At 39.1% G+C, this 24,884-nt stretch overlaps 1 protein-coding gene across 1 annotated transcript in view; it reads right to left on the bottom strand.

The window, feature by feature from the left end:
* The window catches only part of mogat2 (monoacylglycerol O-acyltransferase 2), an 86,457-nt gene that overhangs the window by 40,874 nt on the left and 20,699 nt on the right, over positions 1 to 24,884 (bottom strand). The window contains exon 2 of the mRNA XM_039746094.1: positions 24,366 to 24,544. Coding sequence (XP_039602028.1) covers positions 24,366 to 24,544 — 179 coding nt within the window. The remainder of the gene's footprint in view (positions 1 to 24,365; positions 24,545 to 24,884) is intronic.

Here is a 24,884-nt window from a genome sequence, read left to right as displayed (position 1 = left end):
TTTCAAACTTTAACAGCTTCTTAGCCACTTGAAAGCCCTGTAACCCTTGACCCTGGAAAGTATTCTGTCTCTTGGTCCAGAAGAGATCATGAAATGCATTTCAAAGGTATTTTGGGATGGACTTTAATTGGTGGGAGGATGAGGGACCAATTGAGTTGGAGGTCAGAAAGTGTAGAAGCCACCCTCACAATCAGAGCAAAGAACAGTGCTGGAAAATCCAAAGGGGCAGTGGAATTTGATTTACAGTATCTGTTTTTCATTTGACTACTTTGTGTTCTCCCTTTGATTATCCCATTCTTGTGAGTATTTACGTGTACACTCATATTTGATCATTTGAAAGTCTTCTTGACATTGCTCCAGGTTTTCAGTGGTATGAAGGGGTGTTCTCGAGTCTTAAGACGTTCCTAAGTTAGCACCAGTGATTGTAGCTCTGTGTGTGTGTGTTTTCTGTCACTGAGTGGGGTCTCAGCCGAGATTTGGTACTGCTTTTTGACCCATAGAATCCAGTATCCTGTGACCATGGAAAGATAAATGTGTTAAGGTAGTATAGATTTGGACTGATTAGGCTCCTACGTGCCATCCGTTATTCATATTCAGTCTGTCTGTTCAATTTTAGAGCTTTGAAGTGAACTTTGTACAGAAGTATTATAGCTTTTTGAGTTCAATTCTGCAAGACCATGCTAGCGATGGCTTCCTAAGACTATGGCAAGCATCCAAAAAAGCGAGTAGGAACATCAATATTTGACAATGACATTGAAAAGCTCATCATGAGTGACAAGAGTCTCTGTTATGTACAAAGTGGTAATGTTAAAGAGAGAGAGAGAGAGAGAGAAGAAAGGCATAATTTAGAAGCAAATCAAACATAAATAAGGACTGGCTTTGGGGTTAGCACTATTCTAGTCAAGTCAACATAATTTTTTCTCATGTTAGGATCCACAAGGCTTTAAGATCTTCTTCCTCACACTTTAAGACATCACACACAGGAGACTCTAAATCGGCCCACTGACTGTGTGTCTAAGTGTGCCCTACTGTATATTGGTGCCTGGTCCAGGTCTGTGTTGTGCCAAGCATGGCTGGGATAGTTTGTTGTCACTTAGGAGCCTCAATTGAGTAAGAAAACGGACAGATGGTTGGACAAATGTCAAATAAAAAATGCCTGTATTTAAAAGCATATGTTAAATGGTGCTACATCTAGATAAAGATTGCTTAAAATGCAGATTGCATATTTACTGTACCAACTTTGACCTTTGACATACTGAGCATTTCAGATTAGACATGTGCTGAGCTAAGAGTAAGAGCATCAGAAAGAGTGGAAATTAAAAAATAATTTCAAAACACCAGGCTGTAAACTTCAATGTCAGTGACTACTGCTGAAGCAGCAAGTAACTAGCGATAAGAATTAAATAGGAGTGTGATGTGAAAGTGAAGAGAACCACAGCATGCCACTCAGTGTGGTGTGCCATCTCATTCATGATGCCTTCTGCAATGGACTGGCATGATGCTCCTTATTCTCTTTGTTGGTGATTTGTCTTGATTTAACTGATCAGCAGTTGGGTGGGCTACACCACTTCATTGTAGGCACCAAGTGCTCAAGGTCCATTTGATAACTGGCATATGACTGTATAATGTAAGCCTAAGTACAAGTCAAAAGGATAAAAGAGAAAGTGGATGGAGGGTCTTATTTGCTTAATTTGTTCATGCACAGATCTGTTCAGGTAATCTTTAGAAAGCCCAAATTAAATTGTTTTTTTGTTTTTCACAAGTATGCGCTCGATGACTCCCTAGAGCCTGGCAGCTTAATGCAGTTGATAGCGGGCAATAGTGGGTGCAGTTTCGTTTTTCATAAGGAGAGTCTAATATTTGAGGATTAATGAATTTGTCATTTCTTGTTTCCCAGATTGATATTTTTACATTTGTACTTTGTATCAATTTAAGCACTTTATGTACAAGTGCTTATTTTACAGAAGATAAAACTGTGCTCTTTATGTACAAGGATTGATTTTACAGAAGTGTATTCTGTTGCTTTGATGTGCCTGTAATAACCTTTGTGCTAAACAATTTTAAGATATTTTCCAATAAACTAATATTTCTGCTCTTAATGGGTACAACTTTTCACACTGGGACAAGTGTTGCATAAAGTTCCAACAGCAATACTTGAATACTAATACTTGAATTTGTAATGGGTGGCATGCAGGGATGTCCTTCCCTTATCTGGCTTCCAATCCCAAGTGGCAAATGGACAAAAAGAGTGGCATGGCATTCCCTGCCTAGGCCAGGAGGGTGGCAGAAGATGCCAGAACAGAAGTGGGAAGGTTGGCATCCTGGCAGGGTTGGATCAAAGAACAACACCCAGCTAGGAGGCCAGTGTGACAGAAGGATAGGGGGAGATAGCCTGTAGTCCTGACAGGTAGGATGGGCACCACCATTAAGGTGAATTAGGCATTCGCCTAGGTCACAGATCATAAGGCAGGGGGGAACCCAGCGACACGGGTTAGCACACTAATGAGCTTGGTCTGTGGCACAAAATAACTGCTGACAGTGTCCCTGATATGCTAGATGGCAGCATCCCTGGGACGGGATTCCCTCTTGGACACCTGCAAGTTGTTTATTCTAAACTCTTTTTGAGAGGTTCATCCAATGATGAGGTAATGAGTAGCTGTGTGTTGTCACCTTATATAGGTGCAGGGAGATATCCAGGATACCATTTGACCAGCAACAGCCATAGTAGCTATAAACAGCTTGGCCACAGGCATGCAAAGGCTCAAAATTGTGGCAACCAATCAAAAAACAGAACTCAAAATAACAGACAACAATAAAATAAATATGCCAGTTTAAATAAAAACACAAAAGTTCAAAACACAAAAACAATTGAACCAGGAAAGTTAAAAACAGAGATTCGTCACACCACCTAAATCTCAATGTTGCAGTTGTTAACTTGAAATAAAATTATTCATCCATCCTTTTTATGAACCTGTTTATTGGATGTCAGAGTTGGAGAGATTACAAATATTTAACAAATCACATATGAAAAAACAGAAAAAGGCACATCTTAGTGAGTGGGGAGCCATTTCAACCACCGCTAATGTGAAGCATCCACCAGGATGATGCAATGGCAGCTATTTTTAGACCAGTACTCTCACCACACCCTAACTACTAGGTGGTGAAAGGGTGAGAGTGATGGTTAGCCAGTTAGGAACAGAGGACAATTAGAGTCCTGAATGAGCAGGCCACAATAGGCAATTTAGCCGAGACATTGGGGGTACACTCTACTTTATAGGAAAGATGCTCAGGGATCTGTTATGACCACAAAGAGTTAGGACCTCGGTTTCACATCTCATCCAAAGGATGGCACCATTTTGTTTCAGCACGGTGTCCTCATCACTGCACTGGGATCCACATTCAGACAACATTGTAAGTGCCCCCTGCTGGCCTGACCAACACCTCTTCCAGCAGCAACCCAAGCTTTTCCTAGATGGTCTTCCCTCCAAGTATTGGCTGGGCCCAAACATGCTTAGCCTCAGGTGGATGACCTCTTCTGAAGTGCAGGCTAAATTGATCTTGGGCTCAAACATGGGGAGAACACACCTACACTATAAAGACAACAATAGGGCCTCTGGGATGGAACAGTACCATGCTGTCACTCCTTTTAAAGAAAATAAAATTTGTTTGGTGATTTCTTTATTAAAACACTTGTATAAATAAGGCTTATTAAATTTTAAAAATGTATTGTATATCAGATGCTTTTAGCTGCGAGACAAGAAAGCCCTGATAAAATAATAAAAGCACTTTAAATGATGTAAACTGTAGTCAGCATATACTGTACCAGGACATGCTGAAAAATGCAACCTCAGAGCAACCGAGCATGAAAAAAATCAGCTTTAAATTGCCAAACATCCAGTAGATGGAAGCACCTCACCATGTAACTGTGTAAACCAACCCGGGAGTCTGAAGCACATTCTTCCTTTTGAATTACAGAGCTAGAGGACTATTCTAAAGTGCAGGATTATTCAATGTTATGTTGATGAATCCTCAAAAATTAAACTCTGTACTTTTAAATTATAATTACTTTAGCAGATAAGGTGGAACGGACAATAGATTTTGACCCCAATTTACACAATGTGTTATTATCATTACACGACTTCTAGCAAGAAAAAAGGCATAGCCCTGTAAAGTCATTTTTAAGCATATTATAACAATAATATGTTTAGGATTGAAACCAGGAAATGTTTCTTTATGCAAAGAGTTTTGGGAATCTGGAACAAACTACTGAGACAAATAGTTGAAGCAGAAACTGTGATAACCTTTGAGGAGAGCCTGCATGACATATTGAGACAGCTTGGCTATTAGCTAAAAAATGGCTTGATGGAGTGGATGGTCTCCTCTCATTTGTCACATTTCTTATCATTTTCTGTTCTAATATGTGTTTATCATGTTATAACCCCATAGTATATTGTGATCAACTCTGATGTTCTGAACTCTGGCATTCAGTGTGTCGTTGCTATGCTAGGGAGCCATAGAGGTCTGCCAGTAACAAAAAACGTATTTTAGGCTTTGGTTTATTTAAAAGGCTAATTCGTTAATTATTCACTAGAATTTAGAGCTACACACATGTGCATCACTACAAGCATGGCAGCATTCTTTCGCACTGTCATACACCTCTATGATTAAGCGTATGACTCTCTGCTCTATCTTGCTGAATTAAAAAATGTAATTAAAAGAGCTAAAATCAGGTATTTCCAGTGCCTAAAACTGGCTGGCTGACTGCTTAGACCAGGCACTGGAAATACCTGATTTTAGCTCTTTTAATTCTATTTTTTGTAATGCACAACACAATACTAAATAGCAAGTAAGAATCTGCTCTGTATACATGACTTTACTGACCCTACAAACAATCTAATTTTTATTTTTGTACAACTGGAACATTAAATCCAAATCTGCTTTTGTACTGGACAGGCTTGTGGTGCCCGGCAGTCTCATGCACACACTTAGGGTCAGTAAACATGTAGTCACCAGGAAGATTGTGAGTAACTGTGCACAGAGTAGACAGATGTATTTAATATAGAACGGTTGATACTAGCACTTTATTATACCTTATGGCTGTACATTTTTTAGCAGACTAGATCAGCATTTGCAGTATATAGTTTGACCCCTTTTCTTCTTTTTGTTAGCTGGTATAGAAGTGTGGCTCTGAATGTGTGTGTTCCCTGAGATGGTCTTGCTGTCCATCCCAGCTTGCTTCTTGTCTTGCACCATCCCATTACTTTCAACACCATCTCCCCACAACACTGAACTAGATAAGTGGATTGAAAAATGGAAGATGCATTTTTTCCTGTCAGTAATAGATATATTTACACTCTTGTGTTTATAAGAGATTAAATATGTACCAAAGAAACCAAAAGGTCCAGACTCTGTTCAGCCTAATTTGAAGAGATACCAAAATATCAGCATCTAATCATATGGAATTCTGGAAAGATGTGCAAGATGCCTCTCATTAGCATTTAGAGGTTTGCACTAAATGAAGAATTCACTGCATCCACTTAACAGTGTCATCTCCAAGCAGAGGAGTACCTTCAGTGACAGACTTTTGTCACCGTCTTCCTCCACTGACAGACTGAGGAGATCATTCCTCCCCCACACTATGCGACTCTTCAATTCCACCCGGGGGAGTAAATGTTAACATTATTCAAAATTATTGTCTGTTTTTACATGCATTTTTATTACTCTTTAATTTAATATTGTTTTTTGTATCAGTATACTGCTGCTAGATTATGTGAATTTCCCCTTGGGATTAATAAAGTATCTATCTATCTATCTATCTATCTATCTAAATTATCTTCTCCTGCTATTGAATGAATCCCTCTCCAGGGTTGGTTTCTGCCTTGTCTTGATGCTGCCAGTATACCTTGTGGCTCTCCACTACCCTGAATTTGTTCAAATGACTTCAGTACATAAATGAAAGGAATGATGGATGGACAGATAGATGGAACAATGGATGGATGGATATCATCTGTGACCAGACGAAAATGGTGGAAGTGGACATTGCCTACAATGCATAATAGTGTGAAATACAAAAATTGCTAATGTAAAAACTTATGCTTTGTTCTGTTTGATCTTTTCTGCTATATTTTAAACCTAATTTGCTATTAACTAAACACAGACTTAAAGGTGGTGCAAAAAATAAAATAGACATGGCTTCTACTGCCTAACTGCTGGATGAATCCAGTCTATTAAAATGCACTGTACAAAAAGGAATTCTAAGCAAATTCAAACAAAATTGTACTATGCCTTGTAAAAGGAGTTTAACTTTGACATTCCCAAAGTATTCAAGATCAGCAAGTACTGTAATAATAGCAATAGTACTGTAACAAATATATTATATTATATTATATTATATTATATTATATTATATTATATTATATTATATTATATTATATTACTGTATATTATAGTATAGGGTGGCACAATAAGAAGACCAGGGTTCACATCCCAGGTCCTCCCTGCATGGAGTTTGCATGTTCTCCCCATTCCTCTGGGGGCTTCAGCTTCCTTCCACAGTCCAAAGCCATACAGATCAGCTGCACTGGCAATGCTAAACTGGCCCTAGTGTGTGGGTGGAGTGTGTGTGTTCACCCTTCGATAGATTGCTGTCCCTATCCAGGGTTTGTTCCTGCCTGGGATGTGCGCCAACCTCCTTTGATCCTGCTCAGGATTAGGCAGGTTTAGAAAATGGTATAGCATAATATTATATTCCTGCTTTGTACCCGATGACTGCTGGGATAGGCTCCAGCTTTCCTATGAACCTGCTCTGGATAAGCAGGTTTGAAAGATGGATGGTTGGGTACATGTTATGGTGGCCCAGTGTACAGTACTGCTGTCTTCTGGGTTTGCCTGTGCAGTCTTATGTGCATGGGTGTTTCTCCCACATTCCCAAAGACATATGGGTTAGTTTAACTGTTAATTCTCAATTCCAAAATGGCTCCATGAAGATGTTTTAAAATTCAGGTTCCTTGATGGACTATCCATGGCTGGTTCCTATTCTGCATCCAAACTTGTCAGGACTGGCTTCCATCTCCAAGTGACATTGAATTGGAGAGTGTGTATTTAATTATATTATTTCTCGGTGCTGGTTTAACAGCCATTTTCTAAGTTCAGGCTTGTAGGTCAGCTCCAAATATGAGGATATTGGAGCAGAACATTTTTACAGTTGGATGTCCTTCTTGATGCCAACCGCCTTTAGTTGCCTTTTATGCCACTCAAGAGGTCATAGGTAATATTCTATTCTGCTCTGTTCTCTTCTGCTCAGTCCTGTTCTGTTCTGTTCAGCTTTATTCTATTCCGTTACACATTTCTCCTTAAACATCCCAAAGAGGTGTTTGTTAGATTAATTGGAGATTCCAAACTGACTATTTCAGAGTATGGCAGGCCTGCATATCCTTTAATGGGCAGGCATCCCAACCAGGGTTGATTTCTATCTTGCACCAATTCTAGTAGGATAGGCTCTTGCTCTATAACCCTTAACTGGGTTAATGGGGTTTGAGAATGAATTTGATAGATAGATAGATAGATAGATAGATAGATAGATAGATAGATAGATAGATAGATAGATAGAACTTTTTTTGATGAGTAGGTTCAATAAAAGGGTCAATGGATGTGTGGGTTGGGAATTCCAATCAATACATGAGTCAGTATTTTAACAGTGTTATAAAAAGAGTACATCTGGGATCGGCAAACCTCTCCTGCTGCTCTCTTATGATACTTTCTGTCCACAGCTGTGCTCTCTAATACAGATACATGTCCTAATGGTTGGACTTATGTTCTTTTATAGTCACCTGGGGAAAAAGATCAAAATGTGCTTGTAAAAAACCTACATATTTGCATAAATATTTGAATTGGATTTAGTTTTACTTAATGAACCATTATATAATACAATTGATTTAGCATTTCAGTAGGCTCCAAAACAGCAGTGAATTACTAAACTGGACCAAACAATTATACACTAGCATATTGAGTCACAGTGATTATCCTGAATCAAAAGTAAGTCACAAGTGAGTCAATACTTTAATTAAGCTGGGGCAGTTATCATCAATGACTGTTTTTAGAAAGGAAATGAAAAAATAAACTGAAGCTTCATAAGTGGTACAAACTTATCAACATGGTTCATCTTTTTTAAATCACTTATTATTGTCCTGCCTTGTGACTGTAAATTGAATATCAGCTTAAAAATGGCTAGCCAGCCAGTAATATCGTCAACAAAATACAAAACAAATAATGCAAAGCTGACATTTGTTTATTCAATAACGCAAATTGTCAAACTTGGAATAATTTGATTCTGAGTCATTTGGGATGGGACTCTATACTGGCAGCTCCAGGTGCAAAGGGGTACCAGCATGGACAGGGTGCCAGTCCATTACAGGATCGACACACTCACATCTACACCAACACAATGATTAAAGTAACATGCACATCTTTGGGAATTATAGAAATAAAACCCAAGTTACAGAAGAAAATGAATGCAAATATGAGGAGATCAGGCAAATTCCACACAGACAACAATTGGCTTTAGGATGACAATCTTGGGTGTGGGATACATGATGCAGCAGCTCTAATCACTGTGCCACTGTGCCAACGCTATAGTGTCTGTTATAATATAGGATATGGTGCCAGACAACTGCAGGAAATTCAAATCCTGTCCCTGGTCACTGTCTATGTGGACTTTGGTCATCCTCCCTATACCTGCGTGTGTGCATTTGTGTGTTTTTTCAGATGCTCTGGTCTACCTTCTCATTCTTAAAGACAAGCACATTAGGTAAATTAGTGACTTCAAATTGGCACAATGTGTTTCCAGAAGTGAGATGGTGTAGCACCCTGTCTAGGGTTTGCCCGTGACTTGGTAAGCTTGTTTCTCTAAAAAGTCTAAAATGGAATAAACATGTTCAGAAAATAGATAACTCATGATTCATTTGAGCTGCTTTAATTTTCTAAAGAATTGTTCTATTGCTCCTTATAGTATTTGATCTTCAAAGTGAATGTATTCAGTGCATGAAATACAGTAAATACTATTCTTTGTAGCCTTCTTAGTGTTACATTTTTTCTCAAAAGAACATGAAAAAGAATTGCATTTTTTTGACTTGAAAAATTACATATTTACTAAATTTCATCTTTCTACTGTAAAACATGCAAAACACTAAAAGTACAAAGTCAGAAGTGTAAAAAGTACAATAATTATACAAATAATAATAATGCATAATTATAATTAAAAATAAAAATAATGCTAATATTGCATATAGTATCAAAATATGTCATTTGTGTGGTATATTTTGAAGCATGGTGAAATACACAATCTATTGTTACAGTTGGGAAAATATCAGCATGATTCCTTGCATATTTTCTTTTCAGACTGATTGGCTTTTGAACAGCACATGTGCAACTGACCTGAGCGTCTCTTTCGGATTCATCAGAATCACATTCTATTTCACTGTCCGTTTCAATTTCACTACCTGAAGTGAGATTCACTTCATCATCACTCCTCGTATTACTGTCAAGAGCATGCAATACCTGAGCTACTAAAAGCGTTTTCCTTCGAGATGCCATTATGGGGCTAGGAGAAGATGTGTCTTCACTGTTACCTGGGTAATACTCGGGGCTGTCGTTTACGCAAGATACACCTACTGTATATTGTTTCTCGAGCAATGCTGGGTACTAACGCTGTTGGCACTTTTATGCTTTTAGCACTTTTTTACAACCTGAGTGATGTTTGGGTCTAATGCTAAGAAGGTTAATTGAGATGACATTTGTGGATTGAGTAGTGATGTCATAGATTTCTCATGTGATAAAATAATGAACAAATTGAATAAATGGTTGCTGTATGTAGATGAAGTCATGAGGAAACAAGACCCGTCTAGAGCAATAGAAACAGTGGTGGAAAAATCGGCTAGACAAAAATGGCCTGCGACTAAACCTCAAGAAGACTGAATACCTTGAAAGCCGTCCACATGCAAAGGGAACAATATGAGTGGACAGCCACGAAATTAACAAGATCACCAAATTCAAATACCTTGTGTAAGCGTCGTAGGTTGCACTCTCCCTGACGCCCGCACACATGTTGCATGGCTCAAATGGCAACAAATCATGGGCATCCTGTGCAATTGACGGATGCCGAATTACATAAAGGCAAAATTATAAAAGACCGTCGTTCAACCAGTGGCCCTCTTCACCATTGAATGTTGCCCAGCCACCACACAACAAGAACAGGCGGTTCATAAGATGGAGTTGAAGATGCTCAAACGGTCTTTCGAACTCACGAGGTGAGATCACATCATGAATGTGGACATTAGGAGAAGAATGAGAGTGGTGCTGATCACTAAGAAGATGCAAGAGGCTCGATTGAGGTGGTATGAACATGTCTTGCACAGCAAAGAAGAGACAGTGGCCAAGATCACCCTTCAACTCAGCCTAGATGGCATCTAAAGTAGCGGACCCTGCGTTAGTGCAGGACAAACACTACGAAAGAAGTAGAAGAAGGAATGAATGGTTGCAAATAAAAGAGGTGAGGTGGGCAGTCCAGTGTCCACATTACAACAAATCTAACAAATCAAATGTGAATATCAGTCTAATAACCAAACCCTTGAGCAGCACAGCTTCTTCGGTGGGTAAAGGTAAAACTTTTTTTCATATTGAACTAACAACAGTGCAGTGGAGCTACAGGGAAGTGAATGGCTCTGATTGTTCGATTGCTGTGGGTGAAGGGGCTGCTGGGGACAAGGAGGCCGGTGCGAGACTTAAAAGGAGGCCAGTTATACAGAGGGAGGAGAAGTCTTTTGTTGTTCATGTCTGGAGTACCCCATTTGCTTTGTTTTCCCGTTCAATTCCTCTGGATTCTTGTTTTGTCCTGGATTATCTCCTGTTCATGTTTATGGACTGTCTGGTGTATGCCTGCTGTGTGAAGAATGATTTGGATTCTGTGTCAACTTTCGAAGAAAATAGTGCTCCTGATACCATCATTTGCCATCTTCAGGAAATACCAGTAGGACTGTCTTTATATTCACATACAGCAAGTTGGTCTTTGGATAATTTATCTCCATCATTTCACACATCGCTTGCCGTTTTCATGGACTTCATCATGAGTGGTTCTTGTTAGTTGCTTGCTATTGTTGAATTTGGGTTTTTTGTAAGTAAGGTGGGATCGTTAAGTTTGTGTAGTTGTATTTTGCTTATTATTGTTTAATACATTCATTTTTTTTGTTTTATTACTGGTTGCTTTTTTGTCTCTGTGAGAGTGTGTGTGAGTTGGGCCAAGGCTGGGTGCATTCCTGGGATCCCCACCGGAAAAATAAATAAATTACCGTCCAAGGCAGTGAGAATCTTAGCTGGGTTTTTTAGACTGCTACAATGGGCTAATGGAATGGCTGATCACTAAGCATGACCATCACTATCTCCAAAGGGTAATAATAAGGTTGAATTACAAGCAGCAAGTAAAGCTGCAGTTGAGAGTGGAGCTGTGGTCAGGGTCCCATTACAGGGTCAGACTGTCATAAATTTTTAATGGAACATGCAGTACATTCACAAAGAATAAACAGAGAAAGAAAAAATGCCAGTGGAGTGAAACGCCAACCACCCTCTTACATTTGGGGAGTTCAAGTAGTATTAAGGACTTAAGGCAATTAATTTATTTCTTATCATTTTTATCGGTTTGATGCTTAAAATATATGCTGCTTAATAAAATCCTCATGCATTCTGCTGTTTTTCATTGTTCATTGAAGGGACATATCAATATGATTACTTATGCAAAGTCTATATGTCTGATATGACTGGGAAGGTGGACCTGCTATTTGGAAGATTTTGCAATGGAAGTATTGGGTTTAGAATACTAGCAAACAAATTAAATTAAATTTGTATCAGGAAGGATTGTGATAGAAAGACTTGGTATTTTTTAATCCAGACCATTACAGCTGCAGGTTAAATACCAACTCTGTTGTTGGCCCAGCCCTGTTGGCTTCTGTGGGTGCTGCCAGGGGTCTCTGGGAGGACTGGTGAGCCCAACTTTATCGGGCTCCAACCTTACCCAGAAGTAAAATCTTTACCAGTCAATTCTCAAGATCCATGACGATGAGTTGGCATGGAATAGGGAGCGACAAGATAGACAGAAAATGCACAGATGCTAATTAAGGGGAAGCTGGCCCAGTGTTTGAAATATCCTGAAATCTTACTTTGGTGCTTCAGAGAATCTACAGTATATATATAATTCACTAAGGAAAGACACCCATTGAAAGCACGCCGAGAGGGGCGTGGATTCACCAAGCCGCCGACAAGTGAGACACCTATGGTGCATGCAGGAAGGAGCCACGCCCACCAACTCCAAGACCATTGGATACGACGACAACTCGCAGAGCCACGCCCACCAACTCGGACGCAATGACACAGAAAAAACGACGTCATTTATATTCGTCTCGTAGAGGCCACATGCACCTCCAAGCCACGTTGACTGTTCATAGAGGCATGTTTCTCGCGGAGGTGAATCACCATATGCAGAGTGTAAAACGGTTTGCGAGGGGTATCCCATGGGATCCTTAAAACAATCCTTTACAACTGAGGTTAAAACACAATGAAGTAAGCAGTCTTTAAAAACCGAGTTTTCGGTTACGACTCACAACCGCATGCACTATAGCAAACTGTTTTACACGCTACATACAGCAATTCGCATCCGCGACAAACATGCGTCTTCTTAGATGCTCCTGCAGGAACACGGAAGACATTTCCCTGCCCACCAACACTCCTTTTCACCGGCCCGCCTACCCTCGCTCTCTACGCATTCAAACTGCCTGCCCATGTGCCCGGACGCAAAAACTCACCGACCATTCACACCAACCCGTTTTAGACAACCGTGTCTTTCCAGAAGTGTTTAGCATTCAATAAATAATTATGCATGAGATTGAGCGTGTGTGTACCAGGCGCAGAGAGGCGTGGGTAAGCAGTTGAACCCCATTCGGGCTGCAAACCCTGGAATTCCCACTAAGTGCGACTCATACGCTCCCATTGATTACGTCCCTACCTTTTGTACACACCCACCTCCCACCTCGCTACTACCGTGGTCAGCTGTCTTGGTGGATTATATATAGAAAAGGCAGCCAAAACTGCACACAGCAATGAAAAGTCTACATGAGTCACAGGTGCATCTGGACTGTGCAAAGACAACAACGACTCAAGTGACGAGTTGGAGGTGGGCACATGAGCAGGCAGTGCATACTGAACGAGAAATCAGCAGACTAGCATGACGGAGGGAGCGGAATGGACGTCCTTCTCCTCTCCTCTCGTTCCACCCTCCGCGCCTGAACGCCGTCCACCCCCATCCCTCTGTCTGGGAGGTGAAGGCGCGATGGCGGTCCACCATTTTTCAATTACGGACGATTGTGTGTTGGTTCGTTCTGTGCATTGTTACAATTTATTACATTACCGATTTTTCAAATGTTAATTTTTTCCCTGTGCTTAAAAATCATTAAAAAAACGGACCTGATTATACGGCATATGGTACGCCGCGGGTTGGCTAGTAGAATAAATTAACTTATTTGAACTTGGAATTGTGTTGGGTGACATTGTGTCTGTGGTTTGGGTCTCAGTGGTGCCCTCTTGTGGTTGCACACTATGGCAATTAGATTCATTTGTCACACCAACTTGCCACTGATATTCACTGCAGCTTTAGGTAGATAATAGGATGGAGGTCAGAAACACATGATTTCAAGGGTGGATAAGGCTAAAATAAAAGGAAATCCCCTCATAATTCCCTTCTTTTGGATTCATATTAAAAATACTTTCTTGAAACTTAAGTAATGATCACTGAATACTCTACTACAACATAATATTTTTTTAGAATGTATATTTAGGGACCACTCTACAATTTTGGTTTCAAGGCTTTCAGGCTTTCTGGGGGTCCTACAAGTTAATTAAGCGACCCTGGGACCCTTGCATTTCCCAACTTGAACTGGATCACTAGACAGGAAACTGCACCCCTAGAGAGCTATATACTTTGTAATTATGTTGCTCAACTTGCTAGAGGAGCAGTGAGGAGTGACAAGTAGGAGGAAATGCGTCCTGGAAAGAAAAATGTAATTTTATAGGATCATTACTGTCATGTGTAAAAAGTACAGTAAAATTCTTACTTGTGTGAGCTAATCAATTAATTCTGATCAACATTCAACAAACGTCCACTCTCTGGTGCTACATTAGTAAGCATAACATTCTTGCCCTGAAACTTCACCTTTCTTACCTGAAAAATCTCTAAACATATTTGCCATAACCTAGCAGGTTCTGGAAGTGCATCACACTCATTTGAAGAAAAACAAAACAAAAAAAACCAAAACAATTCTGAATAAGGTTCCACCTCTGGAGTGGTATCTTACTGCATTTCAAAGGTAGGGTCCATGAACACTCCTGCCTATTTATTGGCATCACACAGTTACCGAGTGGAACAGTGCAGGTCTTATGATTAATATGGAAACTTTGTAAGAGAGCTAGAGCTTTAAAAGCCGTGGATGGGTCAAAGGTGTGGTAATCTCAGCAGCTGGCAGACAGCATTATGACTTTGTGACCCCGAAACTTTCTAGATCCTCTCCTGATCTCATAAGTTAGTGTGGGCTTGACCAGAAGTGAACTTGTAAGAGGATTTAAAGCTGCTTCAGGCTATTGATCTATTCAGTTGAAAATTGTTTTGGGATGAGGACAACCTTAATAAGAGAGAAGAGATAAAGCAAGAGAAAATATGCAAGATAAACAGAGAGGAAGTAAAGGGAGTTTTTATGTGTGTGTGACTCTGTGATGGGCAAGGATTTCACCCACAGATGCTATTTTGTAGAGACACGGCCATACACACTTCTGTAAAGAGACTTACAAATACAGAATTATTATTGAAGGAATACATTTTAGGTCTTTCCTCTTGAGGTGGCACCAAATAAATCCTATGAAGTTAGTTAAGAAAGAGGTAAGAACCACTTGACAGATTTAACTACTGGATGATGATCAAATATTCAAAAAAATCATTAAATTAAGAATTCTCTACTAGTGTTGGATTGATACTAAAATAGTTCTGAAGCAAATAACAGGTAACTTACATCTAACAGGCAACTTAACTTCTGTTACTCAGTATTCCTAGTATGCTGCACAATTACTTACTTCCCTGGGGTGTTGCACCTTTGTGTCCAATAAGCATTGCTTCCCTCTTAATAGCCATTAAGTCCCAATCATGTCGAAGCAATAAAAGGGTATGTGGAGGGGCTGGGTCCCCTATAAAGTTCCAATCGCATCAGAGCGTGTAGGTTTATTTAATGAAGACTATGAGGAATGGATGTTTCTCCACAATCACAATAGCGAATGTTGATGGATTGGGTTGGTTATAAGAATAAAGCTGATGTTTACTGTACTTCTTGTGCCAAAATACCCAAAATGCTGGCACTATACCATTTAAAAATTTGGGTTTTTCTGTACTATCCCAGTACCAGTTGTGTCCACCAGGGGGCGGTCCAGTTCACCAAACACCTAACATACCTGACAAAGGCTGAGACACAAAAGTAAAATTAACATCACCTCCCGACTCTGGCTCCATGATGAAGTAGCAGTCAGCTCCTTTGATGAAATCCCTGGAAGTATCCCAAAAGCTGTGGCTCAGAAGCACATCCGAGTAAGTTTGAGGCCCGATAAAGTAGAGCTCATCAGTCCCCCCCAGCTCCCCCTGGCAGCACCCACGGAACCCAACACAGCTGAACCAACAAACTCCAATTCCCATGATGCCCTGTAGGAATCACTGGTAATGCCACAACCCAGGGAGGCTGCCATCTAGTGCACTGGAGGAGTTAAAGCCCTATGCAAGATGTCTCCCCTCATCCTTCCATAATGTGGGCATCACAGCCCAGTAAGACTTCTGGGTGGCACCTTTCACACAGTATCCCATGCAGTCCTATTCTCCACTTTCTCTTGAATTTGTCATCTGCTGACTAGAGGTTCTAGATACTGCATATGTACGTAGGAAAAGAATTTTTGTTGTCTTTCTGAGATTCTAAAATGTCTTTCTATAATGCATGGACCATAAAGCAGAATAGTGCAATGGAGTTGGACAAATGACAATTTAAACCTCCTTGTTAGCTAATGATGAGGACCTAAACAAAGTCCTCCCCTCTGTGTGTGCTTTTGATGTGTTAATATTTATTGCTCTGTATAATCATGCTGCACTTTAAATGGTAAATACTTTGGGAGACTCTTCCTCCTGAATGGTAGAATAAAAATAAACAACTACGCAAGTTAAAGTTATACACGCTCCTGAAATTTTAAACGTTTTCTCCGGAAACAAATCAAAGTAATGAAGTCCTAAAGTGAACATTTTGAACTAACAACAGTAGGAATGTTTGGAGGATCACAAATCTAATGTGGAATAAATTAGTATTGTGCACTCTTTAGGAAGAAAATACTCATCTGTAAGTTATTGGCTGTTTAGTGTTTTCATGTGTGTATCTTCCAGGTAGTCTTTTCTTATCCCATATTGCAAAAGCATCTGTGGTCTTATGTGAGTGCAGATCTCATTGTGTAAGTGATTGTGTCCTGACCTGAGTTGGCACTCTCAACATGGACCTTATGCTCAAGGACGGGCTCTGACTCTGTGTCACCCTGCATTGGACTAGATGGGTTTGAGAATGTATTGCTATTTTACTTATTTGTGTATGATAAAATGTAAATGTGTATGTGATAGCCTATGCACTGCCTTGGCTGTGGGGGTTTTACAGCTGCTTCATTTCTTTTGTAAATAAAGGAGGCCACAGTATAGATGAGAGCAAAACACATTTCAGGTTAGTTCCTACACTAAGCTATAGGCCAAAGGTTATATGTACAGCTGCACTGATTTCTGTGAGCTGTTAAAATACTTTCAAAATTTATATAAAAAAAAACTTTGAACGTTCCACAAAGACTTACTTAGTTAAACACTCCTGGTTCTTATTAACACTCTTTGCCCTTGCAGAATTGGCATCTTCATCTGTCTTTAACCCCTTTAAAGGTGCAGAACTTGTGAACTTGATCCAGAAATATAAAGTTAAGAAAAATATGCTGAGTTGGTATATTAATCTGAGATCTATAACCATAATGCTAATAAAACTCCTAACTTGAACTTGTCTTTGAAAAGAAGTTTATTGCTTAATAACTTCTATAAAAATAAAATTTCTTCTACAGTGTAAATATCCAGGTTATGAACAGAGCCAGCATCATACTTGGCTAATCATGAAAGTTGCTGATAAATTAACAAATCTGTGGCAAATAATCTCATAGACATAACTGAGATAAACTTCTCTTTCTAATTGAATTATTTTTACCTCATTACAAAGATACTGAATGTCTTATGTAATTCAAATCAGTGCCTTTCATGAGGGTGAAAGTTATTTCTCACTTACAATGCTTGGCACATTTAACAGAAAAAAGCCAAAGGACCCTCCTGTTCTGACATGTTCACTGATACAGAGCATTGCCGCACCCACCACATGACAAACCAACTCAGGATCCTAGATTAGGACCCGAGTGCAGCCATGCAACGGGTGATACCTCAGCACCGCACTAGTTCAAATGGAGTGGAACAGTGTGAGGTTTTTTTATGGTGGCTGGAGTGCCAATTCTGCCACCAATCCCCAATTCTTTCCCTGCAGGTTGGAGGGCCTACATGCAGGGCGGATGCAGATTAACGCCATACCCAGGACGGAGCAATTGCAGGTTAAGGGCCTTGCTCAAGGGCCCAACAGAGCAGAGACCCTTTTGGCATTTTTACGGGATTTGAAATGGCAAACTTCTGATTGCCAGTGCAGATCCCTAGCCTCAGAGCCACCACTCTGCCATGAAAAGAGCTTAGAGAAATAAAAAATCTTTTAATTGGCAAACTGAAAAACTAGCAGTTCAGCAGTAGTGCAGCACAGGCAAAACCCACGTGTTTTATTAAAACCAAAGCTCTCTGCTACAAAAATAACTGACAAAATGGAGCAGGCGATGAACTAAAACCTTAAAAATAAAGTCAAAGATGGGAGATCAAGAAAATCAGGCACCTAAACCAAAACAGGCAAATGCATACTCTCAATGCTTGCTATAATCCAATTTCTCATAACAAAGAGGAATGAATTAAGAACATTTATAATAGGCAAAGAGCTCATTGGGGGCCAGGCAGGCTTTTGGCTTTAGAACCCTTGCAGATTTTGTTTTTTTCTCCAGACTATCTGGAGTTTTTTTTGTTTGTTTTTTCTGTCCTCCTGGCTGTCTGACTTTACCACCAGACTCATCCATAGAAACTTACATCATGGTATTGTATATAAGGACACTACTCTTCTACTTGATATTTATCTTATTTTAAGATCATTTAGATTAGTTTTGTATTTATTTGGTACTTATTCTTTAGTACTATTGGCTAATCTTATTGGTTTCGTATTTCTTGTAACTTTCTCTTTGACTTCTTGTGCTATAGAAATAAATGTTGTTGTTGTTGCTGAACTGTAAAAGAGTCAAACATGCTAAAAATAACCAAATCTCACATGTAAATAAAAAAAATAAAAAATTTGACACTGGCTTTTAAAGTATCAAGCCAATGATATCATGTGACGTGACTTCTGGGCACATGACCTACCGAATAGGACCCATATCCTAGTCACAGCCACTCAAAATGATGGCAATCAAGCATAAAAGAAATGGCATTTTGGTAAAACAAACATGTAAAAAATGTATTAGCATATATCCAGAGACTGTGGTCGGCTGGCACCCTACCTTGTGTTTGTTTCCTGCCTTGCGCCCTGTGTTGGCTGGGATTAGCTCCAGCAGACCCCCGTGACCCTGTAGTTAGGATATAGCGGGTTGGATAATGGATGGATGGATATATCCAGAGAAAATAACTCATTAAAATAATCAAACATTATGACAAATACCTTCCAATAAGTCAAAATGGGTGGAGTGGTGGATCTGTGCTGGTATCTGCAAGTTTGTCAGTTCCAATTCCAATACTGCCAGGAGGATCCTGCTCCACTGGGCCCTTGAGCAAGGCTTTTAACCTGAAAATTGCTCCAGGGGAGCTGTATAATGGCTGACTCCACACTCTTACCCACAAAGGTCATGCAAGATACAATTTTCCCATGGAAACAAAGTAGGTCAAATCAAAAAATTAAAAAAAAAAGAAACTGAAACAAAATCCAAGCAGAAAACAATAAAATATACGTGTGTACCCAAGGAAGATGTGATTTGTCCTTCTGTTCATTTTCTTAACCTGCTTAGCTAACTACAGAATTTTGTGTAAAGTGAAACTGTCCAATAGCATTTGGCACAAGAAGTGATGAGCCAGTGATTTACAAAGGTTTAAGTTAACAGCAAATTTATTTCTAGACCAAAGAAATTTTCACCATTGACTAAGGAGAAAAGGTGTTTAGTTCCTGTCTAGAATGTGTGACTATGGCTTACTTATATTTATTTTTGGTCATTTACATCTGTATTACTTTGCACAATTTTTTATTATTTTCTTGTGAAGAATCTGATTTTGTTGTTTATTTTGGTTCTCTGTGTTATTTTGAACAATGTTAATATTTTTTAATGTTATCCTATTATGCATGTATGTGAGGCTGTTTAGAAGTCAATGATTCGGTACCGTATGCCATGCTGGTAACATAACGTCCATTTCGTACAAACTTGGCTCCATTGATTCACAGAGATATTACTCTTTGGATAAAGAAACACATCCTTGCAGTTCTCAGTAGCTTAGTTTAAGAAACAAGTGGTCAAGTTTGTTTGGCTTTTTGACTTTGACATCAGTATCAAGACAAACTCTTTATCCATCCTGCCAATATTTAACATGGTGTTTGTTTTATTTTTGTCTTCACGGCTTTGACCTTTGCATGTCTGACTTTGTTGAGAGGCTTTGCTATTCATCTTCCAGTCTCTTTCAGTCTCACAATAACATTTGTGTACTGGAGAGTGCACATAACATGGAATTGTTTTCCTGTGCTAATTCTGCTGTTGGTCATTTAGTGTTTAAGTAAATTTCTTTAGTGAATGAAAATAACTGAAGTCACTTCCAGTCATGTGCAGACATTTTGTTTTGCCAGGAGACGTTTGTTGTGGTTGTTTTGGTAGTACCATATCCACTTTGCCAATTAAGATGACAGTGTTAATAATCACAATCTTTCAAGATGTGGTAGGGTGTGGAGCATGGATGTCCTCAGCTTCATCTTCCTTTGGAATCAAGAAACAGGAAGGTGCAATTGCTAGGTAACAGTGCCTATGTAGTGCATTCTCCTGCAGAGAACATTCAATAACACACATGATGGTGTGTTTTTGTCATGTTCTAGCTTTTGTTTTTAATGTTTTGTTCCTACGACTTGGTCTCTATTAATGTTTTAAACATCATTTTGGGGGTTTTGGAGGCCATGGTTAAGTTTATTTTTGTTTCAACGATATTTAAAATGAAATGTGTTTACTTCTGCAGCACTAATTTTTTAATTTTAGGGGCCTTTCTGTTGATCGTTGCTGTGCTGTTTCTAGGGTAAGGTCAACTGGAAGTGTGTGGCACATTATTTGGTAGAAGGTATAAAGGCAAGTGTCATGCACTTTGTAAGTTTGTGGAAATAACAAAAGTAAGATTAGCAATCTTATTACTGTTTCAATCTGTTTTTCAGCATAAAAGACTTTAGTTTGTTAACTGTGACTTTTGTTTATTTTTTACCTCTGGTTGCATGCCATTATTTTGGTGGGCCTCTCTTATATTTATATATCTCTCTTGAGTTTTGTTAAATTCTTACTTGCATGAACGATCACCGCTACCAACCCTGGGAGGCTAGTCCACTGAAGGACATATTCAAGTTTAACAGACCTTCTTAAGTAATTTGATGAGTATCTCTAACTGTAATTTTCTTAGTCTGATGGTTAGTAGGCTGTTTGCCAAGTTCTCCTTATGCTTAAGACTAATTTGGTGTTTTTTATTTCTGGAATTTTCTTTGCTTTCTTTCACATAATATTTTTTTTTATTTACAAATACACTTTTTGATTTTTTTATTACATTTAATGATGCCACTATTCATGTTGCATCAAGCTGGTTATAGGTGATGGTCTGCCATTCCCCGATTACCACAGTGGTCACAAGTCCTGTCAGTTCCTTGTTTAGGGATGTGGCTGCCATTGCCTATCATCTAAAGTTTAAGACAAATACAAGACCAGTTTTCTAAAATACATAAGAAGAGGATTTCCGATTCTTGACTTTGTGTTTTGGTTTCCCCTCATCATGAAAGTATGCCCAATCTATTCACCAGTTTATCATTGATGAGTGATTCCAAAACCTCTGCCATTCAGCTCTCTAATGTAATCTCTAATCATAATATATTTTAATCTATACTAATAAAAGGCAAAGCCCTCACTGACTCACTCATCACTAATACTCCAACTTCCCGTGTAGGTAGAAGGCTGAAATTTGGCAGGCTCATTCCTTACAGGTTACTTGCAAAAGTTAAGTAGGTTTCATTTTGAAATTCTAACTGAATCCTACTTATGTACATATATACCTCCATAGCCTGCAGCTCGTCGCCGTGTGAGGCGGCATTGTGTCACCCATCCCCACTCCTCCCACGTAGTTGGCTGCCTGCCTATATAAGGCCGTCCGTCGCTCCGGTATCTTCATTCCCTTCCTTGCTTTGCCACGGTATTTATGTCTCCCTGCTGATAACTGCAGCCTTTTTATTTAATCCACGGCTTCTCCGCTGTTTTATTGTTCGTTTATTACAATTGTAGTTATTGTGTAGTTATTTTAGACTTACTTTACATTGTTCAGGTACCCATTTCCTTTACCGTTCCAAACGTACCCCCATTAACATGTCTATTGAGGTCATCACCATCGATCAAAGAACTGTCACTTACCGAGTGGTTTCCATGCCCAGAGATGCCACCTGCCTTTTCCATTCTCTATGTTACATATTGCATATCAGGCTCACTCTTGATATTCGGAGGAACATTGTGTCTTATGTATTGAATGACTGGGACAGATTCAAGGTGTGTACTGATGACGGTACAGGAGATAATTATACTACACAGGAGCACTATAAGAGTGAAATGCTTAAGCCCTTCACCTATGGTTCTGCATGTGAGTTGATGGCTGCCGGTGAATTGTTCGGTTGTTGCTTTCAAGTGTACCGAAATGGCCAAATATTTTACACCTTTGGAGAACCGCCAATGCCTCTTAAACATCTTAGATTGACAGGTGACGATTTCAGTAGTGGACACTTTGATGTTTATGAATGTTTAAACTCTCAAAAGCTGGATGTGAAGTTATCGATGAAACTGGTTGTATGCTTACAACGCTTGACAGATGCCAAATGTCACTTCAACACAAGTCCTGCAAATACTAACATAACTGAAACAAACCATGAAACTCAAACTGATTATGACAGCAGCAATCCAAGCTGTGAGAAAACCATAAAAAGGAGGCGTGTCAGACGTCGTGGTACATTTTCTGATGCAGCTAGATGTAAACAACTTCGTGACGCTGCCACCAAATACTCGCAGAAAAATCCACAAGTTAATAGACACCCTGTTGCTAAATACTCACAGGCAAATCCACAAGTTAATAGACACGCTGCCGCTAAATATTCGCAGGCAAATCCACAAGTTAATACCGGGAATGCCTGTTAAACATCTTAGATTCACGAGTACCGATTTGGGTAGTGAACACTTCGATGAATGAAACCTGTTATCTTCACAACGGTTGACAAACACGGAATGTAACTTGTGCACAACACATCCTCCAAATACGAACCTGATTGAAAGAAATAATGATAATCAAATCTTTGATGACAGCAACACTCATAACAGTCACAAAACAATTACATTGACAATCATGTTACGTTATTTTTAAAATGTTTGCTTTTCTTTTTCATAACTTCTTTAGCACACTACTTCTCCGCTGCGAAGCGCGGATATTTTGCTAGTTATGGATAAAAGAATTTGATTGTTGCACTGTTGAGGAATGATCAATACTATTTTCCTTATCAAACAGCACAATAAAGTAATTTTTAAAGGTGCAAGATAGTCTAATATGCATGGCTTTGTTAAGTGGGAGGGAATTTAAGCATGTGGAAGAAACAAATATTGAAACAAGGAGAATGTTTAAACGCCATTGAAAACGTGACGTGGCTCAGGATCAATCCCAGATCTCTAGAGGTGTAAGGCAGCAACCCATACCATTAGGCCACCATGCTGCCCATGTTCCATGCTTAATTTAGAAATGCTTCCCTCAAAAGTGTGAGTTGAATACATTTTTCTCTATATAAGCTGATAATAATGTTTTAATGCTGAATGATCTGCAAAATCTTTACAACTTTCAGGTAATAGATGATGATGATAAGCATTTGGGTTACTTTTATGGTATCTATGTTAATATATATTGCTCATTTATTAGACCACTGCTTTCTTTATACTCATATTTCCCTTAAATTATTTCAGATGCAAGTTCATCTATACATAATCAGTACTTCATAATTCTCATTTGTGCTTCTTCTTGTGAAGAAAAGCAAAATTTGAAAAAAATAAAAAAGGAAATTGCATTTATACAGGAAATAAAGTGACATGTAATAATGAAATTATATCACCATGTGCAACAGCAGACAACAGAACAACCTTTAGGGAGCCTTAACTGTTCACACACTTGCAGACTACAACTGCTTATGAACGTGCCGACTTGGGATTTGATCTCACCTTACCATCTGTAAGACAGCTGAGGTGAGGGCGGTTTGTACACGCGGTGATTGTATTATTTTCAAAGTCTGACAGCTTTGCTGCACAGTTTCCTAGCAGCACATAAACAGGTTTTATAAAAATAGTGTTACATGCATTTGGTTGCTTCTTTACATTTTTATATTTGTTATCTAGAGGCACAGCAACAGTGCAAAATGGAAGTGACATCGACCAGCACAGGAATTATAGGAAATGATATTTGTTACCTGATTGGAATCAGAGGGTGCTTTGTTTTGAGCTGAAAGTACTACTAAATAGATTCAAAAAAGAAATCTGATACTGTAGTCAGGTTTTTAAATCCCCTTTTGTTTTTACCACGTATTATGCTTTTCATTTTTTGCTTTATAGTTCTGATCTGCGAACAGGATTTTCTCACATTAACGTATTTAATTCTAGAAGAAATTTGATGATGTCAAAAAAGGTATATGTAAAATCTGAAAACTGTCACGACAGATCACAGACATTATCATTACTGCATTTAAAATAAATGTCTACAGGCAACAATTATAAAAATGTGTGGCAGTAAAAAATGACATTATACTATTACAATAACTGCCCCTGCATTCCAATACAGTATTTATATTTTTTCCACCCACCTCAATAGGAAAGTAATCGCTGAGATATCTCCAAAGTCTAAGCCTGCGCAGAAACTGGGACTGTCTCCCGCCATGCGATGGTGTCTCTCGGTCCCAAAACCACCAAGTGGCATAAATCACACTCACCATCCAAAAGCGAGTAAAGATCAGTAGGAAGAAAAGAATGTAGCAACAGGGCGCTGGAAGACAAAGACAATATGAAAAAGTGAATATGTTCACAGGTATTAACACATCACTTTCTTTTATTGAATCATTTCAAGCTTTTGCTTAGTTTTTGGGCCTAAAGTTAACACCAAGTTTAGTGCTGCTGTCTCAATGCTATGTCTATAGATGGCCTCCCTAAATACTCTTATTTCCCATCACATCCAGAAAATATACATTTTTTTAACAGTTCCCTTATGAGGGACTGTGATTTTGTGTCACTTAGTGTTTGACCTGCCTTCTACCCACTGCTGCTGGGATAGTCACCAGCTTCTCAAAGACCAAGAAAATGAAATAATGGGTTCAGAAAAAAGTTGG

The sequence above is a fragment of the Polypterus senegalus genome, chromosome 2 (genome assembly GCF_016835505.1).
Source record: "Polypterus senegalus isolate Bchr_013 chromosome 2, ASM1683550v1, whole genome shotgun sequence".
Lineage (NCBI taxonomy): Eukaryota > Metazoa > Chordata > Cladistia > Polypteriformes > Polypteridae > Polypterus > Polypterus senegalus.
The sequence above is the reverse complement of the archived record's forward strand: the minus strand, read 5'-3'. Positions and strand labels throughout refer to the sequence as shown.